Source organism: Panthera leo, chromosome B4 (assembly GCF_018350215.1).
Source record: "Panthera leo isolate Ple1 chromosome B4, P.leo_Ple1_pat1.1, whole genome shotgun sequence".
NCBI lineage: Eukaryota > Metazoa > Chordata > Mammalia > Carnivora > Felidae > Panthera > Panthera leo.
The window spans coordinates 60654415-60672628 of record NC_056685.1 but is presented as its reverse complement, the minus strand read 5'-3'; the positions used below and the strand labels follow the sequence as shown (position 1 = coordinate 60672628).

The following is an 18214-nucleotide window of genomic DNA, read 5'->3' as shown; positions in this document are numbered from 1 at the left end:
CCATATTATTACTACAGCACAGATGACCCTCATCTACCACCTTGTTACATGTTCCCAAATGATCATTTCTCCTCCACCTGTTTTCAAAATGTTTCCTTCTTCAATCCTGTTTCTGCATCTGAATTTTCCTAAGCTCTATGAATCTCTAAGAAAGAGAACATTTCAATACATTTAATGTATGCTTTAAACATGATCTAAAAGTTGTGTTATCTACCTTGCTTTTCATTTACTATTTCCATACAGTGGATTAGAACATCTCTCTCTTTTTTGCCCTCAATGTCACATTGTTGTCCTTAATAACCTACAGATTCTTGGCCTTCATAAGAAATCATACCTTCATTTCACAGAAATCTTTTGGGTAATTGTTTTGAAATTCTTTTTGGCTTTATTCTGTTAGGCAAAATAAGTCTTAGACAAATATCAAACCGAGTAATTCCTTTACTTTAACTTGATCACTTACTGACAACTTTGGAAGTGGTAAGAAATAATAGATATTCTTAAAAATACTGAATTGACAGCCAAATTGAAAGGAATGTTTCTTAGAGCAGTTCTTATTTTGTCATTTACTCCAATTAATTTCAAGGTCCTTACACCTCATCTCTTTTCTGAGCTGTAGAAGTTCTTATTGGGGAATCTACAGAGAGATGGATACCAGTTAATCTCCATTTCTACTTTTCTGCAAGCTAGGGTGTGGAGAAATGAGCCCCAGAAAATAGAAAATTGGATGCTAAGCAGAGACGAATTAACATAAAGTGAGCCCAAAAGAGAGGAATGGAGCAAAATTTTTAGGCTAGAAAACATTTTGAAGGACGTTTCTAATCAGAATTGGCATCTGTGAAAAACGCATTGTGTAGACAGCAGTTACGTGTGAAAAAAAAAAAAAAAAAAAAAAAGCACTGCACTATATTCAAGGGACTGCGTTCTAGGCCCAGCTTCCCAAATAACCCAAATCATTACCGCTGACCCTGACTTATGACTCACCTTATGATTTCTCTACTTTACATACCATGGTGTGAAAGCAACAATGCATCCTGTAGAAACCATTCCTCAAATCTTGAATTTTCAGTTTTGTGACGCTGGGCAGTGGCGGCCACAGTGCCTCTTTAGCCACATGACCACGAGGGAAACAACTGGTACACTGACAACCATTCTGTACCCGTACAACTAGTCTGCTTTTCACTTTCAACATACAGTATTCAATAAATTACACTAGACAGTCCGTACTTCAGTATAAAATAGGCTTTGTGTTAGATGACTTTGCCCAACTGCAGGCTAATGTTAAGTGCTCTGAGCTACGATGTTTGGTAGACTGGGTATATTTACATGCATTTTCAACCTGGGGTGCTTGGGTGGCTCGGTTGGTTAAGGAAGGGTCCGACCTTTGGTTTCAGCTCAGGTCTTGATCTCGCAGTTTGTGAGGCTGAGCCCCGTGTTTGGCTCTGCGCTGACAACGTGGAGCCTGCTTAACAGTCTCTCTCCCTCTCTCTCTGCCCCTCCCTGCTCATGCTCTGTCTCTCTCAAAATAAAGAAATGTTTTTTTAAAAATTAAAAACAATGCATTTTTAACCTCTAATATTTTCGTCTTAAAATGAACTTATTGGGACATAACCCCACTGTAAGTTGAGGAAGATCCGTATTCAAAAGCAACCAATAGGTGCTAATTTGTAGGGAAAGAAATACAGCAGGTGACAAAATAACAATATATGTATATATAGGAATATTAAAGTTGTTATGGTAGAAATAAAATGAAGACACTTCAGAAACCAGAAGGAATCACCGAGACATTTTAATTAGTCCTTCTGCCGCACTGTACAAATAAGAACTTTTGAATAATCATTGCCATTACGGATTAGTATGAAAGGAATATTTTTAAATCTGATGTAAAACAATGGTTCTTTTTAACATTTTCAAATTTATGTGAAGTTAGATAATGATTACAGATAGACCATAAAATTAGCAAATCAAGCAGTTTTTTCTACATAAATCACATCAGTTTTAATAGCTTCTTCACGGATTCTTTGTACTGAGAAAGGGTCTCTTCATTGTCCCCCTCATTCTTAAGACTAACAACACACTTTTTGTAATCTTCGACTTCTTTTGTACCAAGGAGCTCTTCTTTATTTACTTCCAGATCTTTCTCAGCAGTTTTAATTTGGAGAAGTGTTTCCAGGATATTTTTTTCAGAGGGGCTATTTTTCCATATATACTCTTCCATATCTGCCTCAGTCTTCTCTTTCTCCCATTCTTCGGTTTTCTGAAAGGAAAAAATGAGTTCTGAAAACAGAAATACTGTCCAAAAACTACGTTTTGTTTCGTTTTTAGGGAAAGAGAATCTGTAAAATACGGAGACTCCCTGTCAACGCTCTGTATGTAAACCCTGATTTGCCTCCCTTACGTAGCGTGGCTGTCCACCTGCACCAGCAGCTTCAGGACTGCTCACTCTGTTATGTGAATACTCCTTACCACTCACGAATTCTACCCACACAGTGCACACTTCACCTGCCTTGCAAATTTCACTTACAAAGCACGACTGTTACCCAAAAGATACAGAAAACTCATTTTTTGCAACTTTCTAATCTCTAAACTCTAACACTTCAACATTTCACATTTCTGAGGTTAAAAATAGTTAAGAGTTGAGAAGAGACTGTATTTATCTTTGTAACATGCCTGTGGGGATGACAAGGAAGACCAATTGTTATGATAAAATAAAAAATATAAAATACACATGTAATACATGATTTTTAGTCATAATGACTTCATATAATCTGGAATTTTGTTACTAGCTTTATTTTCTGTTCCAATAAAGGAAACAATTGTTACTGCTTGTTTTTTTCTTACAAAAATTATTACCACACTATTCTAGGCAACAGTTAGGTTTTGTAGCAATATAATTCAGGTTTATGATTTAGATGAAGATGTAACATTCTGGGAAAAATCAAGAAACGCAGCTAATAAATAATATGCCTTGGTTCAAAGAAGTGCTGAAAGCCAGCCACATTCTTCCCAAATTAACACACAACATATTCTGGCTATATGCAATTATAGAATCATCCAATGTTCTTATAACTTCAGAAGGTGGTAAACCCCCCAAATTATAATATTTTTGAAGGATTAAAAGAAAGACAGATTTGTAAGGCTGTCAGAAATATTTTATCTTTGAAAACTCCTCTTGAAAAAGCCCCCAATTTGAGCAGGCAGAGCTCCAAGTCTCTCCAGAATTAAGTGGGTACCAAGGAGACTGTTTCCACTCACACCTGCCTCCCGTCCCAACCTCACTGTGAGCGTCCAGGAAAAGAGAGAAGAGCACTGGAAATTTGTCCCTCAAAGGTTGGTAAGGAGGAGCCCCGCCAAATGCAAACAGGCCACTGGGGACGCCATAGACTCAGCTAACCCCATTCGGGTCACTGAAGGCCAGGAAAAGAGTCTCCTCCGTCACAGAGAAACACAAGAAAAAGAAATACTCCTTTAATCCTTCAAAAGGGAGGGCCCTTTCGTTTAAGAGAAACCAGTCACCCTCAAATCCCTTAGCCGAAGTGGGGTATCTGTTCTGGCAGCTCCCTATACTGTTCCCCGCCCCCCGCCCCCACCATCCTGAATTTATGGCTGAGGGTAATGTGTCAATTGATGTTCTGATCTGGTTGAGAATCAACTCTTTATCCCTTTTTTATCTGATAGTGAGGCTGTCAGCTTGGCTGAGGGGGAGGGATGATGTGAAACAACTTCTTGTGGCCTGTGTGTACAAGCCTGTTGCAAGTAACTTCTTACAGTCAAACTCTGAATTTTACATTCATCAGAAAATTGACAAAATTATCCTACCCCACCTGATTTTTACTGTAATATTTGGGGAAGAAATATAAATGTCAGCCCCTTAAAAAAAAACAAAAACAAAAACAAATGCCCCAAATTAAATGTATCATTGGTCCTATCTACTCTTGGAAGTGCTTCAAATGCTAAGACAATGTTATAGTTTCTTCATAATTCTAGATTACAAATGAAGTATATTTAAGATGCCAGCAAATACATTATATAGAAGCATTAAATAAAAGTCAATCTACCTCATTCTTTTTTTAAATTCTTAATCTACTTCATTCTTGACTGAGAGAAGACAAGCAATTAAGAGATTAACTATTTTAGAAATTATAAATTTCACCTAGGTTTATGTGGATTTTCTTAACTACTTTGAAATAGATGCTTAAACAGAAGAGGAACCCAATGCAAATCCACTAGTAATTTCCAACATTTCATTTCTCTTCCCCTTACATCTGGTCTACGCAATTCTACAGTGCTTTGCCAAGGAGTGTTACAGGTGTCCCAGGACGCAGATTCCTTCTGCTCTCAGGTGGCCAGGTGAGCCTGGAGTAGCAGGAGCAGTCCCAAGCGCCCTCCTCCCTCATATCTCAGGAAAGAATTTTCTAAGTGTGTAATGACACAAACGAGGTTAGGAAATCTGCACTAAGGGATAACGTACACTTACAGGAGGAAATTACTACTGTTTAAACTGGTAAGTGAAAGTAACTACATTCTGGAAAAGACATGGCTTCCTACTAATCCTGTACAGACACGATGCAGTGTCAGGCTTCAGCTGCAAGCTGAGCTCATGTTCTCGACAATTCTAACTTCAGGATCCAAACTCTGCAACAGCTGACAATAAATTCCAAGATAATGACAGTAACGATACCAATAAATTTAATTAATTTTTTTTAATGTTTATTTATTTTTGACAGAGAGAGAGAGACAGAGAGAGAGAGACAGAGCATGAACAGGGGAGGGGCAGAGAGAGAGAGGGAGACACAGAATCCGAAGCAGGTTCCAGGCTCTGAGCTACCAGCACAGAGCCCAACACAGGGCTGAAACTCACAGACTGCGAGATCATGACCTAAGCTGAAGTCGGACGCTCAACCGACTGAGCCACCCAGGTGCCCCACGATACCAATAAATTTAATACTTATTATATACCACTGAGCCTAAAGACTTACATAATTATTTCATATAATTCTTATTAAAACCTACTAGGTTAGGTGTTAACATCTCTACAGATAAGAAAACTAAATATTATGGACGTTAAATAGGGGGCCACAGCCACTTGAGAATGTTTCAGATTTCAGAATTGTTCCTACTTTAGAAAGTTAGTATGGTGCACATACCATATATTTTGTAACACTTCCAGAGAAGGTCTATGGCAACACTCCCTAAAGCAAATACATTACCATGTCTGAATATTCACAATAAATGGGATAAACAAAGGCTACAGATAGCTTTTCATCCACTGACGTCTCATTTTGCCACCAAGTAAGTTATAAAAAGATTAACAATTTCCAAAGCTTTTAGGGCTTCAGAATTAGGGGATGTATATCTGTGATTTGCTCAAGGTCACACAGGGAGGTGGTATTGATACTATATTTAATATGGGTTTTGGTGTTTTACCCAACTGAGTTTAAATCCCAGCTTCACTACTTACTATGCTGACAAGCTGGCATTTCTGTAAGAACTGACTCCAAGGGCTGTTCTGCTGATTAAAAGAGGTAAGGAATATCCATGCACTTAGAGCACCTGGCTCAGAGTAAACACTAAATAAATGCTTGCTACTAATAACACAGAAGAAGAGTGGGATTCAAACCTTATTAGACTACCTGCAAAATATGTTTCTATGTCAACAGCATCACTATTCCTATCAAACAGTAAATCGAAACTTTCAAGGTAAATATAAACACAGATGCAATTGTCCAAATGTTCTGCAGTTATCCCCACTAACAAAATCATTGATTTTTATGACATTTAGATAAAACAGTTAAACAAGAGGTCTTTACTTCTTATCACTGATATAAAGGTAATGTTCTTCCTGATGCTTGTTACTGTCTTTCTGACAAACATATCACTGATTAGATTTAAATTTCTCAGTTCACTGCCCGTTCTTAAAAATAACTGAGTTATCTCCAATTTTCCTGCAGTCTCCTTTGGGTATAGGCTTTTTATGTCTAACCAGATGTAGATTAGAAAGTATACATGCACACGTGCACAAAATAGCACTTGTGTCAAGAAAAGGACACCTAGTTCTTTGAAGTCCTACATTAAATGTAAGAAAAGATCTTTACATCTTTAGAATGTCTGTTTTTCAAGCAGGAAAAATAAAAGCTAATCATTATCAATATATTTACCTTATGAGGGAAGAAATCTTTTCTAGTCATTAATACAGAAGTTTTCACAGATGAGTGTCAACCAAATGGAGCTTGTTGGTGAAGAGAACAGAACTAACTGGAAGAGATGGTGGTCTATAAATGATATATTAAGAAGCTATTCCAGGGGCGCCTGAGTGGCTCAGTCGGTTAAGCAACTGAATTTGTCTCAGGTCATGATCTCGCGGTTTGTGGGTTCAAGCCCTGTGCTGGGTTCTGTGCTGACAGCTCAGAGCCTGGAGCCTGCTTCAGATTCTGTGTCTCCCTCTCTCTCTGTTCCTCCCCTGCTCATTCCCTGTCTCTCTGTCTCTCAAAAATAAATAAACATTAAAAAAAAAAAAAAAAAGAACCTATTCCAATCTTCTTATCTTTGTCAATGACATAAAAATAATAATGCTGCCCATAATGCTTATCACTTTAGAATAGTTTTTCATTTCTAAGAGGCATAAACATAAAATCCTTGGGGGGGAACCCTTAAAATTATCTTTTAATCTTACATTATGATTTCCACTTTCAAACAGGATGTAAAAGATCACATAATGCTTCCAGTCTAGCTATAACTAGCTACAACTGTACTTGCCTTGAACAACATGGGTTTCAACTGCATGGGTCCACAGATTTTTTTTTTTTTTTTTTTTTTTTTTTGATACAGCACAGGACTATAAATGTATTTTCTTTTCCTTACAGTTTTCTTAACAACATTTTTTCTCCAGCTTACTTGATTATAAAAATACAGTATACAATACATATAACATACAAAATATGTGTTAATCAACCTTATTATCAGCCAGGCTTCTGACAATAGGCTATTAGTAGTTAAGTTTTCGGTGGGTCAAACGTTACACACCTAGATTTTTAACAAATGGGGGGTTGGCATCTCTAACCCCTGCATTATTCAAGGGTCAACTGTAACTGACCACCCACCCTCCAATATCTTAAAGATATCAGAGAGTTACAGAATCAGTAATGACTAGATGAATGTGAATTCCAGGCTGCAAAGGTATGAGAAGGATTCTTCTGAAAATCCCCACTTTCTTTCCTGAAGGCATTTTCCAATTCTGTACAAGACTGGCACTTGGCTCATAGAGAAGGATTTTAGTTGGGAAATGAAACAAGTGAGGTTTGACCTGTTATCCAGGGCTCTTATAACAGATCAGAAACGAAGAGCCCCAAACATGACTGGTTTTAGTTCTGGGGCTACTTATGGGTGGGGAGTCAGAATCAGGCTTCTAAAAAGCAGTGTGAAATCCACCATTAATTTCCTAGTGTGTAAGACACAAAGTCCCACTAGAAGGAGGAAGTCCTGTTGTAAACACACAACCAATCTCCCTTTCAAAACATCTGCTAGATTTTGCTGCAAGATTAGAGGCTACCAAGCTAAGCTCAAAATTTCTGTACAGCACAAAGGACTCTTCAGTAGATTTTCAGAGATGTGGAAGCTGACTCACCAAGTTCCTAATCAAAAGCCTTGAAGGTTATGCCTAAGGAAAAGGAACAAATCAGAGCTGCACTAAATCTTACAAAACTCAAGCCCAGCCTTGGTCTACCTGAATCATGACTGGATTAAAATGATAAACCCCTGACCCTCTCTGCCTAAGAGAAAAAGGAGGGGGGCGCCTGGGTGGCTCAGTTGGTTAAGCATTCGACCTCGGCTCAGGTCATGATCTCACTGTTGGTGGGTTTGAGCCACATTGGGCTCTGTGCTGAAAGCTCAGAGCCTGGAGCCTGCTTCAGAATCTATGTCTCCCTCTGTCTCTCTGCCCCTTCCCCGCTCATGCGCACTCACTCTCTCTTTCAAAAATAAATTAAAAAAAAAAAAAAAAGGAAGAAATTCTGATGGTTGACAGCAATTGGGAGCTTTTATGAGTCTTTCACACACAACATCTAGCATACAAGAAAGTTACTAGACATTTGAAACATCTGAAGAAAAAAGTAATTAATAACCAAGGGAAAACAAACAATAGCAGAAGAACTCCAGATGATCAAGATAATGAAATTAGCAGACAGGAACTTTACAATAACTAAGAATTAATGTGTTAAAGAAAAAAAGGGAGAAGATAACCAACATGAATTAAATAATGAAGAATTTTAGCATAGAATTGGTATCCATAAAAGATGAACAATTAAATGAACATTTAGAATTGAAAAACACAGTATCTAAAATTAATAAATCACTGGATGGAGTTAAAAGGAGTCTAAGATACAGCAGAAGTCAGAATTAGTGAATGCAGAAACAGAACAAAAGAAAACTATATTGTTATATATATCAGTTCTGTACTATGGAATTATAACTATGAGATTCTGAAATCTTTTTTATATTTTACTAATCAACTCCGATTCCCAGTGATTCTACTTAACAAGTTCCAACAAATCTAAACCTGGGAGGACAACTCATATTTTTTTTTTATAGACTTAATGCTTGTATCCCCGCCCCCCCAAATTCTTGTTGAAATAGTACTCCCAAAGTCCTGGTATTGGAGGTAGGGTCTTAGGGAGGTATTTAGGTCTTGAGGGTGGAGCCCTTATAAATGGGGTTTAATGTCCAGAGAAAGCCCTGCCCCTTCTGCCACAAGAGAACATAGCAAGAAAGTCGTTTAAACCTTCACTATACACCAAATCTGCCAATGCCTTGATCTTGGGCATCTCAGCCTTCACAACTGCAGAAAACACATTTCTGTTGTTTATAAGCAGACTAGTCTGTGGTATTGTTACAGGAGCCCAAATGGACTAAGACAATGTCTTATATGAATAAAATTTAAAACTTCTTTTTTTAAGTTTGTAGTAACAGACCTTGGGAAATTTAGTCTGGATCAGTGATCTGAAATAATTTATTTAAAAACCTATAGTTTTCACTATCAAAAACTTACAATTTTTCTATAAGTTTTAACTTAAAAAAGCTACAGTGCTAAATTCAAAAAAAGAGAGACAATCAGATAACCATGCACTTCCTGGTGGAAGAACACAATACTAATTATACAGTAGTAAAAAAAAAAAAAAAAAATCAAAATAGAATTTGGTTAAGCCTCTAGATGCAACTATAAACTTAAAAAATTACACTATGGTGATACAATCAGCAGAATTCAAAGGATGGAAAAGGCTACAGAAAAAAACCACAACAAACAAACACCACCCGCCCCCCCGCCCCCAAAGACTTCACCAAATAAACTGCAAGAAAAAAGCTCAACAGACAAAGCTCCCTTTTGGGTTGTGACTGCTTCTGGGCACTCTTTCAAAAAACATTTCCTAAGAACCTACTATGTGCTAGACAGTACTAGGCAGAGCTGGATGTCTCCAGGCATCTTAGCTAAAAACTAATGTTTTCATATCCAAATATTTTAGAAAAGGGGTACATATGCTTGTTCCTAATAGGCATCTACTGAAACACCCCTTCCGGTGAAATAAAAATAGGGCTGGCAAAGCCAAAAAATACCTCATTATTCAAATGCAATACTACTGATACTGAAACAAAATTCAACCTATAATCATTTTCTATGAGGCTAAATACACTTTGTTTTTGTGATTTAAAGGAGTCTATTACAGAAAATTTCTAATGCATATAAAAGTAGAGAGGACAGCACTATAAACTCTCATGTACCCATCACCCAGTTTCAACAATCAATGCATAGCAGTCCAGTTTCATATAAGCCTCTATCCACTGCCCCCTTACCACGCCCTCACTGAATTATTATGAAGGTCATTCCAGACTTTATATCATTTCATCCATAATATATTGGTATTGTTCTTTTTTTAATTTTTTTTTTAATGTTTATTTATTTTTGAGACAGAGAGAGACAGAGCATGAACAGGGGAGGGTCAGAGAGAGGGAGACACAGAATCTGAAGCAGGCTCCAGGCTCCGAGCTGTCAGCACAGAGCCTGACGCGGGGCTCGAACTCACGAACCGCGAGATCATGACCTGAGCCAAAGTCGGATGCCTAACCGACTGAGCCACCCAGGTGGCCCAAGTTCTTTTTTTTTTTTTTAAAAAAAGGGGTCATTTAAAAAATCATAACCACAATAACATTATTGTGGTGTTTTAATTCATGAGCACCTAATCTAGGTCAGTTCATTCATTCATTAAATTCATTCACTCTACCAAGGGGCAATTCCTTCTGTACAAATTACTGGCCCCAGACAGGTACGTTTCCCTGGTATCATCCTGCCTATCTGGCCAGTTACCGAGTAATACCTGACTGAAGCAGAGTCCCTTCTCTGCAGGATGAGTCCAAGGACATAATTTAATTTTAAGTTTAGTTGTATTAGTTTTGCTCGCTCTTCCCTTGTCTCCCCCTCTCCCCTGGGGGTGACTAGTCCTATAAATCCTGAAATAGTCAAGGTCATGTTTTCTGACATACAGACTGGAGGAGAAGAAATCAGTCTCGGGAGAGAAAAGAGTAAGGCAGTTGCCTATAAAGTAACAGAGTCCAAAGAATAAAAGCCCTCACACTCCTAGTTTCTGTTCTTGCCCATTCCTGAGATCTTGTAGCATCCTTGCCCTTCTATCTTCTGCTTAGGCTGGCCTGAGTGAGTTTCTATGACTTACAACAAGGAGGTGTCAAATAACACAGGATGCTCAGGAGAGAGGCTTGAGGATAGAGTTCAGAGTTGTCAGCATATACAAGATACTTTATAGCACCTGGGAGAATGTACAGAATGAGGTAAAAGGGGGTAAGGACAAAACTGAGGAAACAAATTTAATTGATTTGGACTGAAATATAAAGTAGACATTTCTAGAAACATGGCACATCACAGTCAGAAACTTTATACTTAAAGAGGCTCGGTATTCTTTGTAAATAAGCAGTATCTTTCCAAGATGTTATATCTAAAAATGGCAATTGTGAAATAAGGCTTTTACATTTATGTGACTTCAAATGGCCTTTTGGGAATAGTTTCCTTTAAAAAAAAAAAAAACACAAAACCACAAAAACAAAAGATTTTTTAACTTCACTGTCTTTATGCAAAAAGTCCAATGCTACATTAAGGTCCTCTAAAAATACAGGGTTAATCCTAGAGGGATAGTAACCAAGAAGTGAATTCTGGTGTAGTATTAAAAGGAAAAAAATCAGGGTACCTGCATGGCTCAGTCAGTAGAGCATCCAATTCTTGATTTAGGCTCAGGTCACAGGTCTTAATGGGCCTTGCATCAAGCTCTCCATCTACAGTGTGGACCCTGCATAGGATACTCTCTCCCCCTCTCTCTCCCTGAACCCCTGCCTCTCAAAATAAATAAATATTTAAAAAAATAAATAAAAGGATAAAAATCATTCATAATTCTACCACCTAAAGAAACTAATCAATACTGGTGACACTCAGTGCTTGTCCTATATCCATTTTTAAAAACACTGCTATGGTTCAATTTTATTTACAATTTTGTACCTTTGCTTATAATTCGCTGCCCAAGTTTTAGCTTCTAAAATCATACCCAAAATTGAAGTAGGCGGTTGTTTAAGAGGTTTTTTTTTTTTGAGAGTTTCTTTTTTTGAAGTGTAGTTGAAGTGCATTAATTTTAAAGTAGAAACAACAGCATATTCAAGGGGCGCCTGGGTGGCTCAGTCGGTTAAGCGTTTGACTTCAGCTCAGGTCATGATCTCAAGGTTCGTGAGTTCAAGCCCCACATCGGTCTCTGTGCTGACAGCTCGGAGCCTGGAGTCTGCTTCAGAGTCTGTGTCTCCCTCTCTCTCTGTGCCTCCCCCGCTCACACTCTGTCTCTAAAATAAATAAACATTAAAAAAGAAAAGAAAAGAAAAGAAAAGAAAAGAAAAGAAAAGAAAAAGAAAAGAAAAGAAAAGAAAAGAAAAGAAAAGAAAAATAATAGCATATTCAAATTACTGGGCAGCAATGAAAAACACCACTAAGCTTGAACTGATCACCATTTAGGCAAAGAGTGTGATTAACCTGTAGACTCCTATTTTAATTCTTCAGCCATTAAACAGTTATAATTTTAGCAACTAATTTATAAGTGTGCATATAATACATATACATATATGTGGGCTCTCTCTTCTTCCCTTCCTACAGTGAGAGAACCCGTTCAGACTATCATCCTAGAGGAAGCAACCTTCCATTCCACACGATCTGTTCTCTTTTCCACAAGTGGCCCAATTATTCACTCACTCAATAAATATTTACTGCACAACTACTGTGCCAGGCACACACCGTGCTGTACTGGAACTGCCAGGGTAGCCGGAAGCCTGGAGTTGAGTAGGAGCCAGTCAGATAAAGACTGTCATCCCAGCAGAGAAAACAGTCTCCACAGAGGCCTGGAGGTACGAAAGAGCTCAGTGCATTCAGGGAACTGAATGAAGGCCAAGGTGAGGAAAGTAGCACGGGACGAGTCTGAATAGAACACTCAGTTTAGAATACTCACTATGTATGTCAGCACCTTCCATAGATGAATTCACTTAACTTCTACCCCAACTCTTTGTGAGGCAGTACTATTACTATCTGTTTTACGGACCAAAAACTGAAGTTCAGAGCAATTAAATAATTTGCCCAAATCTTGTTAGTGGTAGAACAACATGTTCCAAGGAACAGAGAGACATGGCAAAAAAGAATATAAAGAATAAAAGAATAATTTAATGGAACCTGTTACCTTTTCTCCCCTTGTAAGCATAAGTTCAATACAAAGAAAAACACTGCATTCATGCAATGGTCAGTATATTCTGAGGTAATAGAAGGCAAAGAAATATCTGTTCCACTAAATACACAAATTTGTCACCTTCTACCATCTTATTTACAACTCCCTTTGCCTAGGACATGAATCATAGTAATATTCCACTTCTCATGATTACAAGTAAGGCATTGTGCAATATGAGGGAAAACAGTTTAACCATTAAAAAAAATCCAAGTTATTTGAAAATCATAAAAAATAAGAAGAGGCAAAATATCCATAATGGATAAAAAAAAAATACTGCCAATTCTTTCAGTTACCACAGCTAAATGTTTAAGTGATGAATATGTCAAGGAATTCAATTTAATTCAGATTGGTTTTTAAAAAATTTAACAAATGCTGTTTTGCCAGACATTGTACTAGAGGTTGGGAATATGAAGATGGATGAAATGTATAGTCCTTGCCCTCAGTGGTCTCACAGTCTAACAGGGTCAGCCAGACATGGATATGGACAATTACTGTAAAAGTAGTAAGGGTAATGCTAATGGGAGGAGGGAAAAAGGATGCACAGACAACTTCTAAGACAGGTATGAAGTGTATTAAAAGATTCATATGGGGGCGCCTGGGTGGCTCAGTCGGTTAAGCATCCGACTTCAGCTCAGGTCACGATCTCACGGTCCGTGAGTTCGAGCCCCGCGTCGGGCTCTGGGCTGTTGGCTCAGAGCCTGGAGCCTGCTTCCGATTCTGTGTCTCCCTCTCTCTCTGCCCCTGCCCCGTTCATGCTCTGTCTCTCTCTGTCTCAAAAATAAATAAAAACGTTAAAAAAAAAATAAAAAAAAAAAAAAAGATTCATATGAATTTGCAAGGTTGATCAATTTGAAAAAGGGATCATAAGCAGAGAGAACAGCATGTGCAAAGTTATAAAAGAATATATTATGTTCATTATGGCTGAGATATAGAATACATAACCTACATTTCCTGAGTAACTAGTAATGAGGTGGCCAACTGCTGTGGATAGACAGCCTAAGTAGTTTAGATTTTATCCTGGGTAATAGGGAACCACTGAAGGATTTTATTAAGGAATATGATACAACAGACTTGCTTTTTAGAGCAATTACTCGAACAGCAACCTGGAAGATGAATGAGATGGGAAAATCAATAAGGCTATTAGAGTGAAAGACCTATATAGGGTGGAAGCAGCAGGGATCAAGAGGAGAAAATAATTTTAATGGATATAATATGAAGTCTTACCTGAAGGCAAAGAGATCTGAGAAGTGTCCCCTTGATTGTATCATCATCCTACCCAAGAATCCAGAACAGCGGCCTACTGCCTACCACGTCAAGTGAAAAAAAAGGTCTGTGTTTATATCACAGACAAATCCCTCCATTTTCTTGCCCTTCTCATTCTAATTCTGATCCCCACCCTCAGCTCTGATACTTGATACATGTACAAAAATTGTCTTTAAAGAGATATGCCAGCCCTCCAATTAGTTTCTTTATTAGAAAGACTCAAAGATTGGGGAAATTATTCACAATCAGAACTTACATCAGAATCACATGTTGAGTCTTTAAAATGGAAGAAACCCTCCTGAGTCTCTGCACTAGAGATTTTAATTCCACAGAGTTCATACATCTCTAGTTTAAAAAAGCTTTGCAGGGGAGTCTCATACAACCCCCAGCTGAAAACAGGTTATGGAGATAAATTTTCAATGGTCAACTGTTCAGTTTGAGAAGACAGTAAACAAGCAGCTAAAGTTCAGGTTTGATTTCATCTCTTATTTCACAGTATTTTTAATGGAAGTCAAAGATGAACTACACTAAATAATATACCATGGGAAGAATATGAAACTTTGAAACTGCAGTTCAAATCTGAGTCCTTCAGCTAATAAACTCTGTAACCTTGAGCAAAGTACATAGCTCTCCTCTAAATCTTAATTTCTCAATTGATATAATGAAGAGGTTGTAATAGATAAATCTGGTTCCTGATCTTTAAAGTTAGTACTAATTTAAACTGGGTGGACACAGTAAACACTTTTGTGTTAAGAAAAATGACAGTATTTTAAAGCACTTTTTAAAAATGGAGCTCCTCTCCCACCGCTCACCCTCTTTTTGGTTTATTTTCATCCAAGGTGATCATGTGGAACAGCATGGAGGTAAAAAAGAAAGTCAGAGACAGAGACACAGATGACTCTCAGAGCAACACTAAAAATTTCTTTTAAAACAAAGGCCAGGGGGCACCTGGGTGGCTCAGTTGGTTAAGCGTCCAACTTCAGGTCAGGTCATGATCTTGTGGTTCATGAGTTCGAGTCCCACATCAGGCTCTGTGCTGACAGCTTGGAGCCTGGACCCTGCTTCAGATTCTGTGTCTCCCTCTCTCTCTGCCTCTACCCCACTCACATTTTGTCTCTCTCTCTCTCAAAAATAAACATTAAAAAAATAAAACAAATAAAACAAAAGCCAGATGTGCTATTTGTCTGGAATCAAGGAACAGGTAGCAAGTAAGTACTACTTACTATTACTGGTCTACGACAAGTGATCAGACTGATCATGGGAATTCCATTAATGTGTTTATTTTTTCTTTAATAAACACTGTATTATTAGTTTATTCATAATTAGATTACATAGAAGCTTATGCATAAATACATTTCACACTAAAGAGATGCACCTTGTTAGGAGTTACCAATATTCTTCTAGAAAATGAATTATATTAACATTGTCAAATATAAATCAGCATCAGAAAATAAACTTCTGTAGAGAACAAAATTTGTAGAGAACTTCCAAAAACAGTGAAAAATAAAAACAAAACGTTTATTCATTTGAGAGAGAGATAGCGAGAGAGGGAGGGACAGAGAGGGACAGAGACAATCCCAAGCAGGCTCTGCACAGTCAGCCCAGAGTCCAACTTGGGGCTCGATCTCTTGGAGTGTGCAATCATAATCCAAGTCAAAATCAAGAGTTGGAGGCTTAACTGACTGAGCCACCCAGGTGCACCAAGAATACTTTTTAAATATCTGAATAAACATGATCAAATGGAAAACAAACTTGATCTACACATAACGCAAATCATACGACATCAAACTGTTGCAAAGATATTTCTTACAAACTGGGCACAATTATGATTGTTGATTATTAATAATTTTATTAATAGGTCATTATTAAGCTATTCCAGTAAGCTAATTATTCCTAATATCTACCAAGTATGCTACATTTTATATTACTAAAAAGGGAGTTTGCTACTTTGTCACCTCACTTTTCAAGTTGAAAACCTTCTACTTCAAAAATCTATAGAAATCCCAAATGGACAGCTGTTATTAAACATTTAGTGTTTTTATCTAGCACTGACCTAGATACTCTGAAAAACAAAATACAGTAAGATTATATATGCTAATGGGGACCTTATGATTAGTTAGAAAAACAAAACATACATGGAACAAAAACATACATGGAAAACTGTCCATGGAACAGGGACTAAGACACTGTCTATAGTCAAGGGCCTAGTAACCAATATAGAAAATAAGACAGTATAACATGCTATTTATGCAAAATAGGAGTTATACAAAGAGGCTCAAATATACCTGATGAGTTAATATCCAAAGTATATAAGGAACTCATAACTCACACAAACAAAAAAACCCCAAACAATACAATTTAAAAATGAGCAGAAGATCTGAATAGCCATTTTCCCAAAGACATACAGATGGCCAACATACACATGAAAAGACACTCCATATCAGTCATCATCAGGGAAATAGCAAATCAAAACCACAAGATATCACTTCACACCTGTTAAAATGGCTATTATCAAAAAGATAAGAAATAACATGTATTGGCAAGGATGTGGAGAAAAGGGAACCCTGGAGCACTGCTGGGAATGTAAAATGATACAGCCACTGTGGAAAACAGTATGGAGGTTCCTCAAGAAATTAAAAACAGAAACACCATAAGATCCAGGAATTCCACTTCTGGGTATTTATCCAAAGAAAATGAGACATTAACCTGAAAAGATATCTGCACCCTCATGTTCACTGCAACATTATTTACAATGCCGAGACATGGAAATAACCTAAGTGTTCACTGATGGTTAAATGGATAAAGAGGTGAGTGTGTGTGTGTGTGTGTGTGTGTGAATATACATACACACACATTATGGAATATTACTCAGTGATAAAAAAAAAAGAAGGAAATCTTGGTATTTGTGACAACATGAATGGACCTTGAAGGCATTACGCTAAGTGAAGTAAGTTAGAGAAAGATAAATACCATATGATCTCACTTATATGTGGACTCTAAAACACCCGAACTCATAGAAACAGAACAGATTGGTGGTTGCCAGAGGTTGGGGTGGGCAAAATGAGTGAAGATGGTCAAAAGGTACAAACTTCCATTTATAAAGTAAATCATGGGGATGTTAACATACATCATGGTGACTACAGTCAATAATACTGTACTATTGCTAAGACAGTAAAATTCAAAAGTTCTCATCAGAAGAAAAAAATTTGTAACTATTGTGTGTAGTGATGAATGTTAACTAGACATATTGTGGTGATTGTTTCTCTCTCTCTTTCTATATATATATGTGTATGTATATATATATATATATATATATATATATATATATATGGCATATATGTGTGTGTGTGTATATACAGTATATGTATATATATACAGCATATATGTATGTAGTATATAGATGTACATACATACACATATACACGTATTGAAGCATTGTTATATACCTATTATATAACGTTTTATGTCAATAATATCTTAATTAAAAAAAAAAAAACCAGGCTCAAAGCACATATCAATTAAAGCCTTGAAGGATATATAAGAAATAAAGAGAAACATTAATAATTAAATTGTAAACTATCCAACACTTTTGTAATATTTATTACTAAACCAACTTGTTTCTACTAATGTTCCTCAGTGGAAAAGACAGTTTCCCCCTTATATATTAACCTCCATATCCAAAAACACCGAGCAATAACAGGCAACCAGTAAACATTTGCCCATCAATCAATAACCAGTTCATTTTAATGAAAGCACACTTAACATTTGCTACATGGATGGTTTACTATTTCAAAAACAGTAAAAAAGTGAAACAGGTACCTTTTCAAACAACTAGTAAAATGCTCCATTTTGCCCTCTGGATACAAATCTATACTCTGTAAATAGACTATACAACCAGTCCACAATCTGGCTCTGACTTGGTTTTTTTCGCCTCATCCCCTACCTCTGCACTGTCAGTCTTACATCCTGGCCACACCAAACTTCTGCCTGCTCTCTACATCCACAAGGCAGCGTCCTTTGCCTACTTCTCTGCTGCACACTCCTACTCTTCTTCCAAAACCAGTCACGACTTCTTGGAAAGCTTCCAGGGAGAATTAATCCTTGTCAGTGCCTCTCACAGCACTGTGTTCCTACTTCCATTATCC

At 37.3% G+C, this 18214-nt stretch overlaps 1 protein-coding gene across 2 annotated transcripts in view; it reads right to left on the bottom strand.

Annotated features, from left to right (window-relative positions):
• Positions 1-1770: 1770 nt before the first annotated feature.
• Positions 1771-18214, bottom strand: part of MRPS35 (mitochondrial ribosomal protein S35) — a 47391-nt gene continuing 30947 nt past the window's right edge. For both annotated transcript variants that reach the window (XM_042946148.1, XM_042946149.1), the window contains one exon: positions 1771-2254. In XM_042946148.1, the coding sequence (XP_042802082.1) occupies positions 1985-2254 (270 nt within the window). In that variant the 3' untranslated portion in view covers positions 1771-1984. The remainder of the gene's footprint in view (positions 2255-18214) is intronic.